The 18,698-nt window shown below is 35.8% G+C and overlaps 1 protein-coding gene across 1 annotated transcript; it reads right to left on the bottom strand.

Annotated features, from left to right (window-relative positions):
- Positions 1–1,436: 1,436 nt before the first annotated feature.
- Positions 1,437–13,226, bottom strand: LOC134841965 (acyl-protein thioesterase 1-like). Its single transcript, XM_063858076.1, has 7 exons — positions 12,954–13,226; positions 8,745–8,842; positions 8,474–8,521; positions 8,176–8,246; positions 4,578–4,753; positions 4,044–4,214; positions 1,437–2,052 (listed from the first exon to the last, which is right to left on the bottom strand). The coding sequence occupies exons 1-7, from the start codon at positions 12,996–12,998 to the stop codon at positions 2,008–2,010; spliced, it is 654 nt and encodes a 217-aa protein (XP_063714146.1). The 5' UTR covers positions 12,999–13,226; the 3' UTR covers positions 1,437–2,007.
- Between the last annotated feature and the right edge of the window lie 5,472 nt (positions 13,227–18,698).

Consider the following 18,698-nt stretch of genomic DNA (forward strand, 5'->3'; position numbering starts at 1 on the left):
ACTTGTCAATGCTATAGTGAAATTTGCATGAAATGAACACTTTCAATAAACAATTTCATTTGCGAGTTAGGTGAGAAAAAAGGAGGTTCAAACTAACACACTACCGCTCGCAAGTGTAAAACCTGGATCAACTCATAAACTTTTTGTTCGCCAGGAAATCTGAATAGTAAAATTCTTCTTTCGAAGTCAGAAGTCGATCACGTTTTTCGTGCCCTTCACTTTGCTGTTCGATGAGGTAGTTTGCCTTCCTTTTAACATAAGAAATGAACGAACTGCAAAATAAATCAAAAATCAAACAGCAAAAAACCAAATTTGAGAGTGAAAAAGTTTTAAAATTTTTTCTGGAAAACGAAAAAATAATCATCATGAATAGCACAAGAGGACAAAAATAAACGCAAATTCGGGTTGTTTTCTCTTTTGGACTATATTTAATTAGACTTTTAGATATAATTTTACGTCTACCTTTTAAACTCCGCTTAATCAAAAAACAGTTCACACCCATTAAAAACTTATTACGAAAAATGAAAACTGGCATTTTCAGACCCAGAAAAAACTGGAACGTGTTTCAAATCCAACCATAGCCAACTGACAGTTTTTTTTATATAAAATTTCAACTTTTGAATTTCGAAAAAAAATAGACCGACTTAAATCGCTTTGAATTTGAAGAACAATTTATGATGGAAACTTTTTTGTTAAAACTAACCCAATTAGAGAAAACTTGATCAATAGGTAAAACTTTTATTTCACTGGGAAACCTAAAAATTAGTTTTCATTTTCGAAATTAGAATTCGATCACGTTTTTCGTGACATTTACATTTTGGCTGTTCGATAATAGTTTGCCTTCCTTTAAACAATAGAAATGCGCTGAACTTAAATAATTACAAGTCAAACCGCGAAAAATCAAAACTGAGCGTGAACAAATTAAGACTTTTTCCTGTAAAAAGAATCAGCAAGACCTATATAAGAGTACTCGCTACGTTCATTACTCTTAAAAATGATACTTTCAGAGAAAGTAGTTCAGATCATTTGCTGTCGATCGATGTTAACGTTTTAAAAACATTCCAAGTTATTGGTGTCCAATATGGTCCTTAAAATAAGACACTTTTCATAGTTAAAACGTACACTTGCGTTTAATTTTGTCCACTAGTGTATAGTCTCAACTACGTTCATCAAATTCTGAAGAAAAAAAATTATGACAGATTAAAGCGCAATTGGAACATCTACGGAGTTGCCCTAACGCAATAACTGGTGTTTCCTTCCACTCGCAATGTTCGACGCGATTAGTTTTGAAAAAACTAAATTTATCAGCTGTCCAAATTCCGACCATCTACTTGAGACTAAATGCTAGCAATTACAAATCCAAACATATTTTTTTAGTTATTGTTGGGCTTTATCAGCCTCTTGTTATCGCTATATTCACTAGCTTTGAAAACCAATCAATTATGCACAATTTGCCAATTGACAAGTTCAAATATAATTCAGACTATTTTGAAACTATCGCATCAAAAATAAGTACAACGAATCAACAAAAATGGACTCCACATAATAAATAAGCGCCCTGGACAATTTGCCGCAAAAATGGTCTATTAATCAAACTCTGTACCATTTCTGACTTGCAACATATTAATATTACGCAACATATTAGCCATGCAATATTTCTCCTACTCATCAGAAAGATGAAAATAACTACTTAAATCAAAAACAACTCTCCCGTATTGCAAAGTAATATATATAATTAATCGATAGGCAGTAGAATCAACTAAAAGTCTATCAGTTTTTCGGATGGTACGGATCGTCAATCATTCAGATAAAGAACTGGAATTTACAAATGGACTGGCTAGTTGTTGGAAAGATCAGTCCAGCCAACCCTTCCCCGGAGAGGTAGTCGCAGTGAGTGTATTAATTACAGAGTTCATGTATCAGTGTTAACCCATAATAGTCTCCCTTCCTCCCCTCTCCGTATCTAGTGCCTGCATCGAGAGATTGTGTGAAGAAGAAGTAGATGAATCAGAGGAGTGTAGTCTCGATGAAGTTCTTCACGTCATTCATTTCCTGAACAAACCACACATGCAAGCTTCAAAGCTTATCTCGAGAAGTTATCAAAAAAAAATTTTCAGACCATCACCACAGGGTCTGGGCAGGGATCCGTTTTTTACAACTCATACCTTATTTTTCACCTCATTCAATTAATTGTTCTAGAAAAAAAATTTAAAAATTGTAAAAAAAAAAGTTTTTTTTTCACTGCTACCGGCTATCATTTTTGATAAGTTTAATCACCATCACACTAAATTACACATATGCCTCATGGCACCGACTTAATATTGATAAATCAGACACAGCCAACGGACAGATTGAAAAATTAAGTCATTTTTTGTTCTTCTTGACTTCGTTTACACTTTTCTAAAATATTTTTTTTTCGACAAAAACGTTACTTTCTCAAAAAAAATTTCAGCTTTCATTGAGCTAAAAAAAACAAAATAATGATTTTATTACTGAAAAAAAAACTAAACTTTGAATCATTTTAATATCAATTTCAACTTTCGAAATTTTTAAATTTCAAATTTTATTTTTCAAAATAAGGACGTACTTTCTCAAAAAATCTGAACTTTCGATTAACTCGAGAAGACCAAATAATGACTTTATTTCTCAAAAAATTTTAACTTCGGTTCATTTTTTTTCGATTTTAACTTTCGAAAAAATACTCACTTTAAAGCTCTTTGAATTTCAAGAACATTTCATGGTTTACACTTTTTTGATAAATTTGTGCTGAGCAATTAGAAATTGCCATATAATTTTACATGTTTATTTAACTGATCACACTAACTTTTGCATTTTATCATAAAATTAAACAGATTTGAAAAAAAAATGATCAATTTAAATTTTTCATCAGGGAAATCTATAGCTCAATTAGCAGAGAAAGTTCCGACCAAAAATAAAAACTAAAAAAAATCAATTTCTCTTTTTATAATTGCGTAGTTTTTTGTTAGCGGTGTTATAAGAGTATCTGAATTTACATTGCCATTTAAATTCAAATGTTTATTGGATTGATCAAACTGAAATTTTAATTTTATCATATAACTGAATCAATTTGAGAAATTTGGATCAATGAAGTTTTTTTGGCTGGCAAATCTACATACAGACAGCAACAAGGATAGACGGTTGCTGTGCAAGTAGCACAGACAGTTCCGTTAACAATAGAAAACTAAAAAAGGTTTCTTTGAAAAGGCGTAATATTTCATTCGTAGTTTGATGGAGTCTGAAAGAAAGCCTAGAATTTCTATAATGATAGAAACTTTTTGACAACAATTTTGCTCAATAACTAAATAATTGCTGAAATTTTTTGATTTTTTAAAAATTTTATTCCCAAGAAGAAAGGCGCCTTAAATAAAATTCATAAACATTATTTTTGTCTGACTTAAGTTGAAGAATGAGCTTCTCATTAGTAACCTCTTTATTATAAGCGTGATCGCTTGCTTTATTCGCTCGAATTAGATTGAAACTCCAAACTTCAGACCGGTTTTTCTCGACAATCACTCGACCCATTCTGATGATTGATTATGGTACCTGATTTTGCGTGTAAAACAAAAAACTGCTATACGTCCAAAGACCAAGTTCTTCCCACTTTCGGAAGTCGTAACAATAGACTGCTCATTTTTAAACATTTTTTTAAAAAAAAGTCGTAACTTCTTTGACTTTCAAGAATATGATTGACGTTTTTTAGATATGATTCACCCAATATGAGAAAACAGGTCAGGAAATTTTCCGCTAAGAAACCCAAAAATAATTCATACTTTCGAAATTAAGGAATTCACTTTTTCGCGCCATTTGGACTTTCACAATGAAATCAAACTGCGAAAAATCAAATTTCAGCTTCAATAAATTTCTAGACTTTTCCAAAAAACCACAAGACCTAAATAACTTACTCAACGTCACTTACTTCAACAATTCTTAAAACTCTTAAATTTTTTTGCCATGAACTTTTCAACAATCAACTTTTTGTTGCATTGATCTTGATGTAAACTGTCACTCTTGCGCGCAATTACCTTTGCAGATGATCCGTGTGACATTCCTGGGTATGGTTTGAAGGTGCATTTGGTCATACCCTTCTGCACCAGCATCTTGTTGCTCATGTCTCCGAAGGTGAAGCTGACCATGGGGTCACAGTCCCCGTGGCATTGCAGCACCGCTACACCCTTGTGAGCGATTTCCACTTTCTTAACAAAACATCTTCGAATATCAACACCAGTTAGGTATAAAATACTTCTTTCACACCAGTTATTATTTGAAAAAAGATACGGCCGGGTGATACATCATATTGAAATCTTTTCAACCACAAATAAAGCTGCATAAGCTTTTTCGAAGAACTTAGTGTTCCATTGCCATCGCTTGCGCATCTAAAAACACTCATATTTGATTTTTCGAAACGCACGCAGTTGTTTGAATATTACTAGTCCAAACAAACCATGTATAATTACTTTAATAATGTTTTGCATCACTACTCTGAAGTTACACGCTGAAAATGAGGAAGTTTTTTCAATAAAAAGGTTTTAAAAATAGCTAAAAACAATTAATGATACCTCCAGCTGCTTGTGAAGAGGCAGCCACGCACTGAGTGCCACAACTCCTCCCAATTGCTTCTGGGCTGTCACCAGGGCATACAGTGCAGTCGCTCCCCCCTGACTGAAACCTCCGATCATGATCTTGTTGTGTGGCAGGCCAGACGCCGCCGACTCCTTGTCTACCATTTCCAACACTACAACACAACCATTGATATAAGAAACAACATAAAAGTGAATTAACGACAAGGTCTTTGCACAATTCAAATAAAAGTTTTTATTATAGAATATAGAAGAGAATCTTTATTATACTGAATGGCTGAATTTGATCTGAAAGGCGAAGCGGATCAGCACTTACGATATATCACAAAGATTGCATGGCAAGCTAGCTGATAGAAAAATTAGAGGAAATCAACTAAAAATCGTTAAAAAAAATCACATATTTGTCTCAAATGAAGTTTATATTGAGCAAAAACATGCCGACCTCTACGAGAATCAAACCACAAAACCAAAGGAAAATTGCAAATATTCTGATCTACCCAATACCATTACACTCTATGCCATTCTACCCTATAAGAATCCACCTCAAACCGATTTGGCGAATTATTAATAAACGCTTTTCAAATTGCGACTTTCAATTAAGAGAATTGTTCAAACGACGCAATTTGAGCCAGAAACTCGGAAATTATCCAATAACAGGTTTTAATCACCAAATTTCAAAATCTCGTACCAAAACGAAACAAAAACTAAGTCATTGTTTCAATTTTTCTTAGCCTAACTATTAACAAAAAAGAATTAAAATTCTTGATGTCTATCTATGCAGAATCGGAACATATCAACAGCTTTTAATACACAAAAATGGAACTGGAAGTGTTCAAGGTGTGGGTCCCAAAATCCAAAATTGCGACAACCCGATATAACGATCTAATAACGTCTAGCAAGGATCACACGCACGAAAAATTTCCAAGTCTTTCATCTGCAATGCTACTCGAGCAGAAAACAGAACCGGACTCTAAATTCAGGAAATCTCAGTCAAGAACAGTATCATAGCCAATTACCTGCAGTCTGTGTACAAAGAAGGAATCGTTCCTCCTCTGTCGGTCGGAGATTAAAAATGCCCAAAACAGACAGAAGGTGATCACCAACAATCAACAGACAAATTGAGATACAAAACAACACGATGACTTTTGTGCCTTTGATAGTGGTAATGAAGATTAAAAAAAGTGATGATGAAGTGGTGCTGATTTCTGGAGATTGCGACAATGTCGATCTCTGCAATTGTATCGAGATGCTTGGCTGTGCGAAGCAGCCTCCAAAACTCGCTCCTTTCAATTCCATATGTTTTATACCGTCTACATTCAGCTCACCAAAATTAACCCCCCTATATTTATGCACTGCTGTCAAACAAACCAGAGCATTCATACACGGAGCTACTGAACGGTTCGTCAATTATCACCTAAAATACCGAGCGTCGTCGCGTTTTTCTTGGTTTTGAGCGAGAACTTCATGCTTTCGCTAGTCAATATACTGCTGCTGTGTTTTAATTGAAAGGTGCTGTTTTGATTTGTGTCAGGCTTTATCCGAGAAATAAACAAAGGAGAACTAAAGCGCCTGTACAAAAGCAACCATGAACTCCATGAAGCTCTGCGTCCTTATTCAGTTTTAAGCTTTCTAGCAGCTGATATGACTACTGTCAATTTTGTCTTAATGCTTAAGGAGATTGAAAAAAAAACGAACAAATTTGATCTTGACAACACTTCAACACGAAAAAATGGATCAGGTAGCTTCATACTTTCAACAAACCAACAGCAGGGGATGGACTAAGAAAGAGTTGCCGCGACCCTCTGATGGACACAAAAACTGAAAGGAAAAACTGAATTATTTCTGGAAAGTCTATATTCCGGTTTGATCACGTTTGCTAATCGCAAGCATAAAAATCAAAATTGATAGGTAAAAATAGCTTCAAAACAACACAAATTTTAGCAGCAAAAAATCAACCAAATTTAACAGCTGTTTTTTGTGCAGTTTAGTCTAAAATTTTTCAAAACAAAGCAAACTGACATTTGGAAAAGAGTTATGAATGCAAGGAAATAGAAAAAAAGCTGTCAGATTTTCTGGAAGTTCAAATTTTGAAATTTAAAGAAAATATAGATGCTCTTTGAATTTCCAGAACAACTTACTATGGGTGCTTTTTTGATAAAATTTATATTATATAAACTTTCAAACTTTGAAACCGATCTTTTTAAAACAAATTTTTCAATTTTGCTGTTCCATAGTGAAATTTACTACCCCTTTAACAATGCAAACGAACTTCACTTGAAAAAAAACAGAAGTCAAACCACGAAAACTCAAAACTGAGCGTGACTAAAAAAGAATTTTTCTAAGAAAAACGATAAAAAATCGTCACGACGTATATACACAGATGCAACGCGTCACTTCCTAATAAAGCGAGAAAACGACAAAAGGCAGCTCTAAAAAGAGAAATAAGAAGATATAAAAAATAAGCCTGAGTCATTAAAACTTTTGCTATTTGCTATATATGGGAGTCCAACCTCCGAGCTTCAGAAATGCCACGAAAATTAGCAATGAATTAGGTGTGAAAAAATGCCCTAGGTTCATTGACCCTTAATAAGCCGACACAAGTTAGGTATACGCCCATTGAACAAAAACAAACCTTTGTCAATTAGTTTTGAGCTACAAAACAGTACATTTTGTGTAGCTCAAAAATATATTTTTTGTCAGCGATAACTCTTCAACAAATAAGCAATATCCTATCGAGTACTAAGCAATCTTCAATCGACGTTCTTACTCCTTTTAAAAATGCGACAGTATAATTATAATTTAAGCCTTCCATATGGTATTTTGGGAAGATATTTAACCAAGAGTATAAGAGAAGTTGAAAAGGGAATGCATTGTTGTTTCCAAAACGAATTTTACATAGATAAATTTCCCAGTTTTGCTTCAATCTAGATTTCCCAAACATATTGATTTAACAATATATGAGTCAAAATTTTTTTATTTAATTTTAAGCTATCACACCGCGGGAGAGCTCTTAGATGTGAACCTGTAATGGATCCCCATGAAACTTAAAGTGTGCCGTAAACAAATTTCCCGAAGTTGTTGCTGCTCAACACTATGACGGATAATTAGAAGAAAATTTTTTAATCAAGTTGGCATCCAAAAAATGTCCAATTTATGTTCAGTTAACCTGTGATCGTGAAACCCTGCAACTAACTCATTTCAAGTATATTTAAGCCATGGTTTATTAATGAATCATCAAAGTAATTGTCATCTATATTGCATAGATGAACCATAGAATTGACATCTATGTTACAGTCATAATTCATCAAGGAAATTTGCATCCATATTTCTTAAATGAATCATAGATGATCATCGATAAAGTGGCACTGCAACATAAATGCTTCATGGATTGAAACCTGCAAAAAATATGAGACATCTCTTAATTGCAATGCAACTTAAGCCCGGGATTTTCTTCAAAAAAAATTGTCACTGCGGGATCGTCAATCCAGAAATTTCACATTATTGTCGTGACTAATTAAGGCAGCTATATCCTGTTGCATTTAAAGACATATCCCATTACTAACATATAATTACTTACACTCTGCAGCTGCTTTCTTCACTCCCTTTTCGTCCTCCTTCCCGTTGTGGTCTAGACTGACGATGTCAAACCTGTCAAAAAAGGCAAATAAATATCTCCTCCAAACAGTTTTTGAACTCAACGGTGAAAGGCGGTATAATTTAAATATCCTGTCTACTTCCAATTTAAGGCTCTGAAGTCGCTTTATTTAGGAACAACTATGAATCAAATAATCCTAGCTAAATTTAAAATAATGAAATAAGAAATTTTGAGACGATTAAGTGTTTGAGACGAAACGTTTAAGAGTTGAAAAACTAACCAGCTCGGCATGGGAACACCTCCATTTAATGTTACTGGCATTGGCGCGCTAAAACGAATACTACTCAGGATCAGAAGCGCTCATGACTTTACCAATTGCAACCATTTCAGAGTACTAATTTTTATCCAATTTTTAAAAAAAAATTGGCACTTTTCATTGCAGAGATGAAGTTTAAGAAATTATATGACTAAATGGTTAGGTAGATTGAAGCAGTTAAGCTTCATATAACTAAAAATGTAACAGAGGAAGGAGAACAGACAAAGTTACTGACGCAGTGGGAAATATGTATTTGATATTAGGCTCCTTGATGGCTTCGAATCCAGCAGCCCACCCATGTCCTGTGTCTCCTAGTCCATGTAGGAATATCACCTAAAATCAAAAAACAAGTCACCCTATTTCCATCCAAGAGTGATCGAGATCATTTCATTATGCTAAATAATTAGTTTGCTTCTCCGCCTTATGATGGTGAAGAATCTACTGATAATTAAACCAGTGTTCTGATTGTCTATTAAAATAATTACTTATTGTTTGTTTGGTTATGTCTGACCTTGACTTCGAACATACACACTACTTCGGAGTGAAACCGTGTACGCTTCATTGTTCTTATTTTAGAGAAAACTTTTAATACAGCTTTACATTCGTATTCTTTTAAGTTAGTTAGTTTGAGGCGTGAGGGGAGCACCTCCATTCTGGCAGAATCACACGATCGACCCCCTATTCCATGTGAAGATTGGAGTGTCATGTTTCAATTGGCACTGATAGCCAAAGAAAACATAGATATTGATGACCTTCCGATCGGAAAATAGCAACTCCAGCTACGTTAGAAGAAACCCCAGACTCAGAAAACGCACAAGACAAGGCAGCAAGACTAGCCAGAAACCTCGAAGAAAAACGAAGATACGAAGATGAAGAAAACGCTTAATCAAGTCAGAGCTGAAAAATTTTGGCGGGATGAGAAAAGAGGAAATGGATAAGAAAATCAGATCTATGTTATTTCTAGCCTTGGGAACTGAAGGAAAAATAATTTTGCCCAGAAATTCACTTAAGTAAAAATCCTACGGATTAACTTCCAAAAGTTTTGGGAAAACTTGAACCTCGCTTTCACCAGAAAACCGAAAACCACTTTTGAACGTCACAAGCTGTTGAAAAGAAGACAAGAGACCGAGAGAGTCTAGAACAATTCTGGGGAATCTTGCAGAAAAGGCCAAAAAGTGTGTTATATCTAGCGAAGAAGAAGAATGGATTCGGGATATATTTATCAATAGCATGAGAAATTACGATTTTCAAAGTAAACTGTTAACTGAGACACTCGCACCACAAGACGCAATGAACTTGGCTCTAGTAGACGAAAAAGGGATATCTAACTGTCTCAAAATGACTAACACTACGAAAGCCCAGAACCACCACTCAAACTTCCATTCTGAATTCAAATGCCAAAAGAGAACCAGCTCTACACAACTCGTGTATGAATTCAGGAAAAGACACCTTGCAGTATGTCCAGCAAAAAACGCACATTGTACACCTTGTAACTAAGAAGTCATTCTAGAAGGAATTGCAAATCCAAAAGATGAATGTGAATATTGTCGATAACTTAAATTCTGTTAAAAAAGATGTGCGATCTCCAATTCAGCAACCTAAAAATAACTCTGTAAATAATCAAAGCGGTGTAATCAACGCATGGACAGAAACTGGATTAAGCGACGAAGACAACTATTCAGTTCAGACGGAAAAAAACTAAGTTGTTGAACAATGGCTTAGGAAAAGAGAACCTTGTACAAAAATTTTCAAGTCGACTCGGCTGGCCCAGTTACTTTTTTAAAGCAGAATATCATCCATGAACTGAAACTTAGAGATCCTTAACGAAAAGAAAAAGCCTTCCAGTATACCGAGCATCAAAAGACCTTTACTGCGGCTTCACGGACGACCCGATAAAAAATAATTGGAAAAATAGAACTTCCGAAAGATCCAACGGATGGGCACACAAACATGCACCATTTTTTAAGGGTGAACACGAACGCAAAATCCTGGGAAATGACAATCTCTCAAAGATGGGCATAGAAGTCACACAGAAGGCCTCTTCCTATCTGAAATCAGATTCGACCACCAGAAAGAGTAAGTCAAACTTACATATAAATAATGTAGAAATAGTAAACCAAGAGGTAAATAATATCGGGTACAAATACAAAAAAATTGTCAAAAGAATCGGAAAAAAAGACCCAATCGAAGATCACAAATTTTCACAGCCCCCTAACAACGATACAGCTAAAGGAGAGAAAAGTTCATTTGCACAAATTGTTTTCAAAATGTTCTGCTGTTTTTCAAAAAGAGCTGGACAACTTTCTCAATTGCTTTAGAACTAGTATAAGTAGAACATCCAAAATTTAAAAGAAGTTAAATAAAGCATCTGTCCCTCCAGTGGCGTGTCCAAAAATTTTTCTAGGGGAGGTGGTTTTTCAAAAAATTTTGAAAATTTTAGGGACCTTTTTATAGGTCGACCAATTAGATTTTCCCAGCTCTCCGAAAGTACTATAAGGACCATTTTGTCATAATGTTTCTGCGCCGCAAGCAATTGTTTTCAAAAAACAGGCCAAAAACGGCGCTTTTGGGCACTTTTTGGAAATTTTTTTGGCTCCCCTCCCCCCTCAAAATTAGTTATATTGGCGCCATAGGCGCCCTTAGAAAAGTTTTGAGGTTGGTTAGCCAAAAATAAATGTCATACAGTTATATCAAAGGGAGACCCTTCGGAAATATTTGGCAACCAGAATTGAGGAGGGGGGGTCGCCTTATCATCCCTCGGCACGCTAATGGTTCCCTCATAGACAAGTAAACATCTGTGAAAAACTTCTGAAAAACCTGGCCGAGCTGCGTCATTTTAATAGGAATCGCGATCAAAGATATCTGAAAGGTGTTTGCGTAATAAGTTACCTTCGGCTGCGGTGCTGTTTTGAACTCACCGCTAAACGAAGACAACAGAAAACAACAACAACAATTTGTGGCTTATCTTCTTGCAAATATACCAATATATCACTACCAAGGGTGAGCAGGAATTCGGTTACTTTTTTCAAGCAAAACTAAGTGACATAACTAAGAACAAGGAAACCCGAAAAAAAAGAATTGAAAATTTTCCAAGTTTCAAGTTTTGAAGAAACAATGTGTATCACAATGAAGCTTTTGGAATTTCAATTACACTTTATAATTGAGTAATTTATTTCAATTTGTCTTTTACACTTATAACTTTTAACAGGAAATGAAATTCATGGAAAAAATGGAGAGCGTGGGTGAAAGGGGGAGCGATGTTGAAGTGGTTACGTCTCCGCCTCTCAGTCGAAAGGCCGGATGCTCGAGGCCTACCATGATACATGCTCATTGCTTGAGGAAGAGGCAATATTACCGAGCCCAGAAAAATAACCAAAAAATGAATGTAGTTCTTAAGCAGGGGCACAACAGCTCGCATGTTGGCCTTCCCTTGTGGATGAACCGTCTTAACTTATTACAATGATTCGTAAGTAAACACAGCTTAGATGCAGTGGCGGCCCTGATATTGAAAAGTATAAAGCCAAATAGTGAATAAGTTATGCATTTCAAAATCTCGCGATATTGAGTTGAAAAAATTCTGAAATCGAATTCTAATTATACTGTTAAATAAAACGAATAATTTTTCGGTTGATTTGATCAATTAATAAAGCATCAACTACATTAAGTTATTACTTATGAAATCAAAGCACATGGTATTATACTGTTAATGCTGCCTCCTGCTTCAAAAGTGCCACAGAAGTAGCTTTTATTTCCGACTTAGTTTGGAAAAAAATGCATCGTACTATCACATACGCTACACTTGTCTTATTAGATGAAAGCCATTTCGAACTCGGAGAACGTTCGCGACGGCTATTTTCATGATGCAATAATAATTGACCAATAATAAGCAAACTGGCCAATATATATATTTTTTCATTGCACTGCGATTTTTTTAAAATTCGTTTGCATCCAAGCGTCAGAAAGCAATTTTGACTCCCATTTTCACCTTATTGAGCATATTAGAGCATATTGGGATCCGCATGGAAACTTAATTGGAAAAGCGTGTTCAAAAAACCAACTACCACATCAGTGTGATGAAATTTAGGATTCGCTTCGCAAACACAAGCAAATAACGAAAAACTGCATGAAACGCTTAAAAAAACGAAGTCTGTCATAAACTATAGTTGAAGCCCGGGCTCAAGGACTTTGAACCAATTTACGTGTAATTAAAGCAGAACTTAACTAATCATAAGACGTCAAGTTTCGGATTCGTGGCTCAAAGCCTTCCGGATTATTGCCGAAGCAACTACAACAAAACTAAGAAAATTGACTCTTGGAGCCACGTTTTGATCTAATGTGACAAGTCGACTACACGGATCAGTGTGACGTTTTTGAGCCATGAAATGTTCCTTGGTTTAAAAACAGAGATATACTTATCGTGTGAAGTTTCGCAAAGGTTATTTACCGTTGCATCGTGCTTGCCCGAAGGACCAATGACGGGAGAGTCCATGGTGCAAAAATGTCTTTTCCCCTCACAATGTTGAGTAGTAGGTGAAGGCTGGTTCAACCTACTGATGCTACTCTTCTGGTGATACCAAGTTGAACTTCCTCCAGCTAGAAGAGACAGACAGACTAGACCCGCAGAGCAGGTGACTGTGGAGAAAAGGAGAGGATAAGAGAGACGTGAAGCCACTCTATTCCGAACAGCGGCAAAATATGGAGCAGTCAGTTTACTATCTGAAAAAAATCATCTTATTGCTTTAGCGTCATTAATAACACGTAGTACGTTCAGCATTTAGCATAATTGTTGTGATAAACTTATTAAATAGAGCGCACTGTTCGGCGAATCGGATACTTACGTGGATAGCCCTATGCTAAAGGATTTTAGAGATCCGATTGATGGTACAAAGCATTTGAACCAGAAGAACAAAATATATATTCACTTCACTTACGTGACGTTGTTGGTTGTTAACTCTATCATTCTCTGCTTTATTGCCGATACTTCTTCTTGATTTATTTTAAAGAGCTAAAATAGAGACAACTGATTTGATTGTCATGGTGGACGGCGATAGTGGACGTGGGCGGTTACCGTCTACCAAGGACTATTATCCTGCGATTGACGAGCTGCTTGGTTGTAATCCTGAAGAAATGAATAAGTTTCTCGCCAGTCAATAAAAGCAATCTCACTTGTTTATTACGCGACGCCTTGTCCAGGGTGAAGTCCACTACCTTAATTGTCGATTCGATATCTGCGGTAGAAAAATCTATCAAGTCTGTGCCAGTCACCCCTGCTGTCCAAACCGTCATCTCCAACCCCTCTACCTCTCCACAGTCTGAAACCCTCCATAAAGTAGGTGAAATCAGAATTCAAGGCATACCTGAGAGCTCATCTCAAATCACAGCGAAACGATTCGAAGATGATTCGAAACTAGTCACCGATGTGCTGGAATTTATTGAAAAGGATGCTTCAGGTTGTATTCAAGACGTTTATAGGGCGGGCAAGGTGAAACCCAATTCAGGAAAGTCCCGAAGTATCATTGTAAAATTGAATTCAGAGTGGTCTGCTCGCAAGTTATTGAGCAAAGCCTACAAGCTGAAAGACTATTCATCTGCCGTATTCCTTAGTAAGTCCCTCACAAAAACTGGGCAAGAACTTGAAAGAACCCTTCTGAAAAAGCGATTTGAACTTAGCGAATCTGGGCATGACAAAAGTCTCATTAAAATTAGAGATTTAAAACTTTATTTGGATGACCAAGAGGTTCCAATAAATTCCAATGAAGACTGACTATATTCTGAATTATTTATAGTGTTCTTAAATTGCCAAAGTTTGGTTTCATTAAATAGATGACTAAATTCGTGGAACTGTGGTATCTTCTGTTCCTCCGAAACGTGGCTAAATGACTCTACCGAATCTAACCACGTTTTTCCTTTCTCTGATTATTTCGTTATTGCTCGATCTGATAGATCAAATGGCGAACACGGGGGTGCTCTTATAGCCATGAAATTTACCTTAAATTCACATTTTGATATCATACCGGTTCATTGCAACTCTAATGTTGGATGCGCTGCTATACTTTCGAGTTCTTCATATGTTTTATGCATTGCCACAGTATATAATCCTCCTGCATCTTCTAGGTTCAGGCAACGCTGTTCAGAAGTTCAATATTTCCTATCCTTAGTATATTCTGCTTACCGGACGGAATGTTCAAAACTTGGTTGTTTAAATAATTATTTCTTCCTTGGCGGTGAATTTAACCTACCGGATATTGATTGGCGTACTAGCTTGAGTTCTTCCAGCTATCACATGAGTTTGATTTCAATCTTCCAGGATTACAATCTGAAGCAATTGATTCATGAACCAACTCATAATAGTGGGAATATACTTGACATTCTTCTAACTGACCGTTTTCTAGAAAATGAACCTGTTGTCTTTGATTGTGCATTTTCTGATCACCGTGCCGTTGGGGTTACATTTTCAATGCATACAAACGCTGAGATATTTTCAACATCTTATTTGAGAAGTTCTTTTAATTTCGTTACTTTTAATAGTTTCCTAGATGCATGCTACGATGCATTAAGTTATCCTCATTTACTCGAAACTTTTTCAACTCTGTTTATACCTACAATATCAGGTGCAGTGGCAGCATCTGCACAGCTGAAACGGAAAAAACGACAACAACTACCTTTTCACTACAGTTCATCTACCGTTCACCTTATTAATAAACTAACTTCAAAGACACGACAATTCCCGGCTTGCAATCATAGTTCTCTGGCACTTGAGCTTGACCAAAACTTAGAACTAGATAAATTATGTTATCTCAACTCATTTGCAAATTTGAATGTTAACAACTGTTTCAAAATTCTCAAGAGCATTTCCAACAAGTGTACATTTCCTGGCACCTTACATTGGGGGTCATTTAAAGCTCGCACCATTTTAGAAAAATCCAATTTATTTAATCGCTTTTTCGCTTCAGTCTTCAAACCCTACTGTTCGGTCGATGTGTTACAGCTCTAAACTTGTTCGTCAATTTCGTTAAATTGCATTGATATCTCTTTCGATAAAATTCTCAACTTCTTAAGCACTGCTGATGATTCATCCTCAGTATGCTGTGATAATGTACCTCCTGCATTTCTAAGGTACTGCTCTAATCAACTGTGTCCCTTGGTTAATGCGCTTTACGAGAATATTTTGAAGCACAAAGTCTGGCCTAATGCTTGGAAAACTGCGTATGTTTCGCCTCTTCATAAGAAAGAAAGTTACAGTGATGTTACCAATTATCGGCCAATCAGCTTATTGCCGAAATTATCACTAGGTCTAGAACGAGTTTTATTCGATCATGTTTATTTGAAAATCCGGTACAAAGTTTCGTCATCGCAATATGGGTTCATGTCTCGGCGTTCAACTGTAACTCAACTTTTGAGTTTTTGTGATAAAATTTTTGAAGGTCATGAGCAGAGTCTTTTTACTACCGTGTTTTATGCTGACATTAAGAAAGCTTTCGATTCAGTGCGACATGACAGGCTGCTTTATAAACTTGCGTCATATAGCCTTGATCATGATTTCCTAGAACTTCTACATAGTTATTTATCCAATCGCTACCAGCGTGTGCGCATAGATGGCATGCTATCTGAAATTGCCTCAGTGACAAGTGGGGTGCCCCAAGGTAGCATTTTAGGGCCTTTATTATTCTTACTGTTTGTAAACGATCTTCCCTCGACCCATAGCACCTCTTCTTTTCTCTTTGCTGATGATCTGAAATGCTGCAGCGTAAATTCTAATTCCTTACAGACTGACTTGTCCGCTCTACAGCGGTGGTGCAGTGAAAATTTTCTCGATTTACATCCAGAGAAGTGCAAAATACTCTCATTTTTTCACTGTTCCATAACGACTCTCTATGTCGGTAATACTTTGCTTGATAGCATTCAAAGTTTTAAAGACCTTGGTGTTATTTTTACTTCGAATTTAAGATGGTCCCTCCACGTTGCTGACAAAATTTCGAAGTGCTATAAGGTCTTCTTTATGCAGAAAAGAAATGTTCCGATGAGTGCATCTAGATCACTCAAAATTAATTTATCAAAACTTGTATTCTCTCCATTTTATCTTATGCATCTCCAATTTGGTCCCCAAGCAAAACAGATCTTCAGAAGTTGGAGTCTTTAAATAAGCGTTGCATTAAAGGGATTGGCATGACTGGTGATTATAATTCTACACTCTTGAACTTGAATATTTACTCCTATAAGTTAGAGATAAGTGATTTACTCCTTTTCCACGGGAAACATGACCTGAATATTTTCGATTACGTTACCCTTTCAGAATCTTGTTCGCCGTTGCGGAGCTCAAATTACTGCATGTTTCTTTTGAAAAATCGAAGATATTTGAATACGAGAAATTTGCTCGTGACTCAAAATTGATGCTCGTGACTCATTTTGTGAACGGAAGAGGAAAATTCATCTTTTCTACAAGAGCAAGCTTCAAACTTACAATGAAAAAGTGAGCTGTACGTGGTCGGCAAAATGTATTTGCCTGTATTGTCGTTCTTAATATCTATTTTAAAAATATAAACTATTTCTATTATTGCTGTTAAGTTTTGTAAGTTGTAGATTGTTTTGTAAATTCCCCAAGGGGTAAATTAAGTCCTTCTCTCTCTCTCTCTCTAGTGTAAATGACCAAAACAAGTTCCCAGTCATCGATTATTCTCATTTATCGCCTGTTCACAGACGTCTTACGGTGTGTAAATGTAGTATCGATGCTTGATCGAAAATAGGTGGCGATGTGCCAGATTGTAGTGGCTAGCCGTTGTTAACGCCTTCGTCTTAGGATCACTGACATCATTAAGTGTACATATTGTGTTTCAGGTTGACCCCTAATAGGCATACTAAATGCCTTTCGTCTATCCCCTCCGTATCATAAAATTTCGAGCGTGATTCAAATTATGTACACAGATGCAAAGCTGTGCTTCGCAAACACTAGAGAGAAAAGGACAAATAGCAGCTCTATAAAATGCAAAAAGAAAAAAAGTAGAAATAAGCCTCGAATTAGCAAAAATTCGTCTACGTCTCTGATTCGATTTGATGAACATTTATATTTGTGAGTAAGGTTAGAAAAAAAAGAAGGTTCGTACTAATAGACTAACGCTCGCAAGCTGGCTAGTGTAATGAGTTTTAATTGATATTGGAGAAACAAACTTTCTTTCTTTCCATCACAATTCAAATGCAGTCCACAAATATATATCTCCTTAGATTAACTACAACTTATTACAAAATCGTTATTATTTATTTACATTCATTTACAACCTGATTTACAAAACTTATATCATATTTACTTATATCATATAAACTGTTTCTTATCTACTTAGATTAACTACAACTTATTACATCGTCTACATTTATCACATTCATTTACAGCCTTATTTACAAAACATATCATAAATATGTCGCGTCAGCCATTCAAGATAGAACACTTAAGCTTTTTGAAATGTCTCGCTCAATCGTCATCTTGTCTCATTGCCATCAAATCTGAATCATGTGCAACTTGGTGGAACATGATTGGCTCACGATTAAGTTCAGAATCAACTCTGCCGGATGAGCCAGGAAAATCGTCTCGTAGTGGCTTATTTCGCGGTTTCGGCTTTATTTCCAGTTCCGGCTTCAAAGATTTTTCCGAAGCCATTTTTTTAGTGTACTCACGGAATAGGTTAGGATGTTTCTTTTCTAAGTGAGACGCGCTTGGGTTCTCTCCCTTTTTGCATATCATGGATTCCTTGCAAGTGTTGCAAATATAACTGAAATCCCCTTTCTTTTTGAAATAGTCCCAAATAGGACTTTTATCAACAGGTTTCGACATCAGCTTCAATATCTGAAAATAAATCGCAGAAATTTAAAGTTTCAAGAAGCGCTTTGAATTTTTCAAATTCAATAATTTTTTGCTACGCGATAGCTGTGAACTCGGATCAAGAACTTTTCATGGCATCTAAATTGTAAATTTATAATTATTTTGCATTTGAACAACAGTGAACTATGTACAATAAACTTATAAACAATAAAGTTATTTCTATTTACAAATACTCTTACATGCTGAACAAAATCAGTTTCAATGAACGGTTGCTTGCTTTTTTGATATTTGAATTTGACACAACAAAACCTTATATAATTCTTGTATTTCACGTGAATCAACGATATTCGCTATTACTTTTCATAAACAAGATGACTG

This window comes from Symsagittifera roscoffensis, chromosome 3 (genome assembly GCF_963678635.1).
Source record: "Symsagittifera roscoffensis chromosome 3, txSymRosc1.1, whole genome shotgun sequence".
Classification (NCBI taxonomy): Eukaryota; Metazoa; Xenacoelomorpha; order Acoela; family Convolutidae; genus Symsagittifera; species Symsagittifera roscoffensis.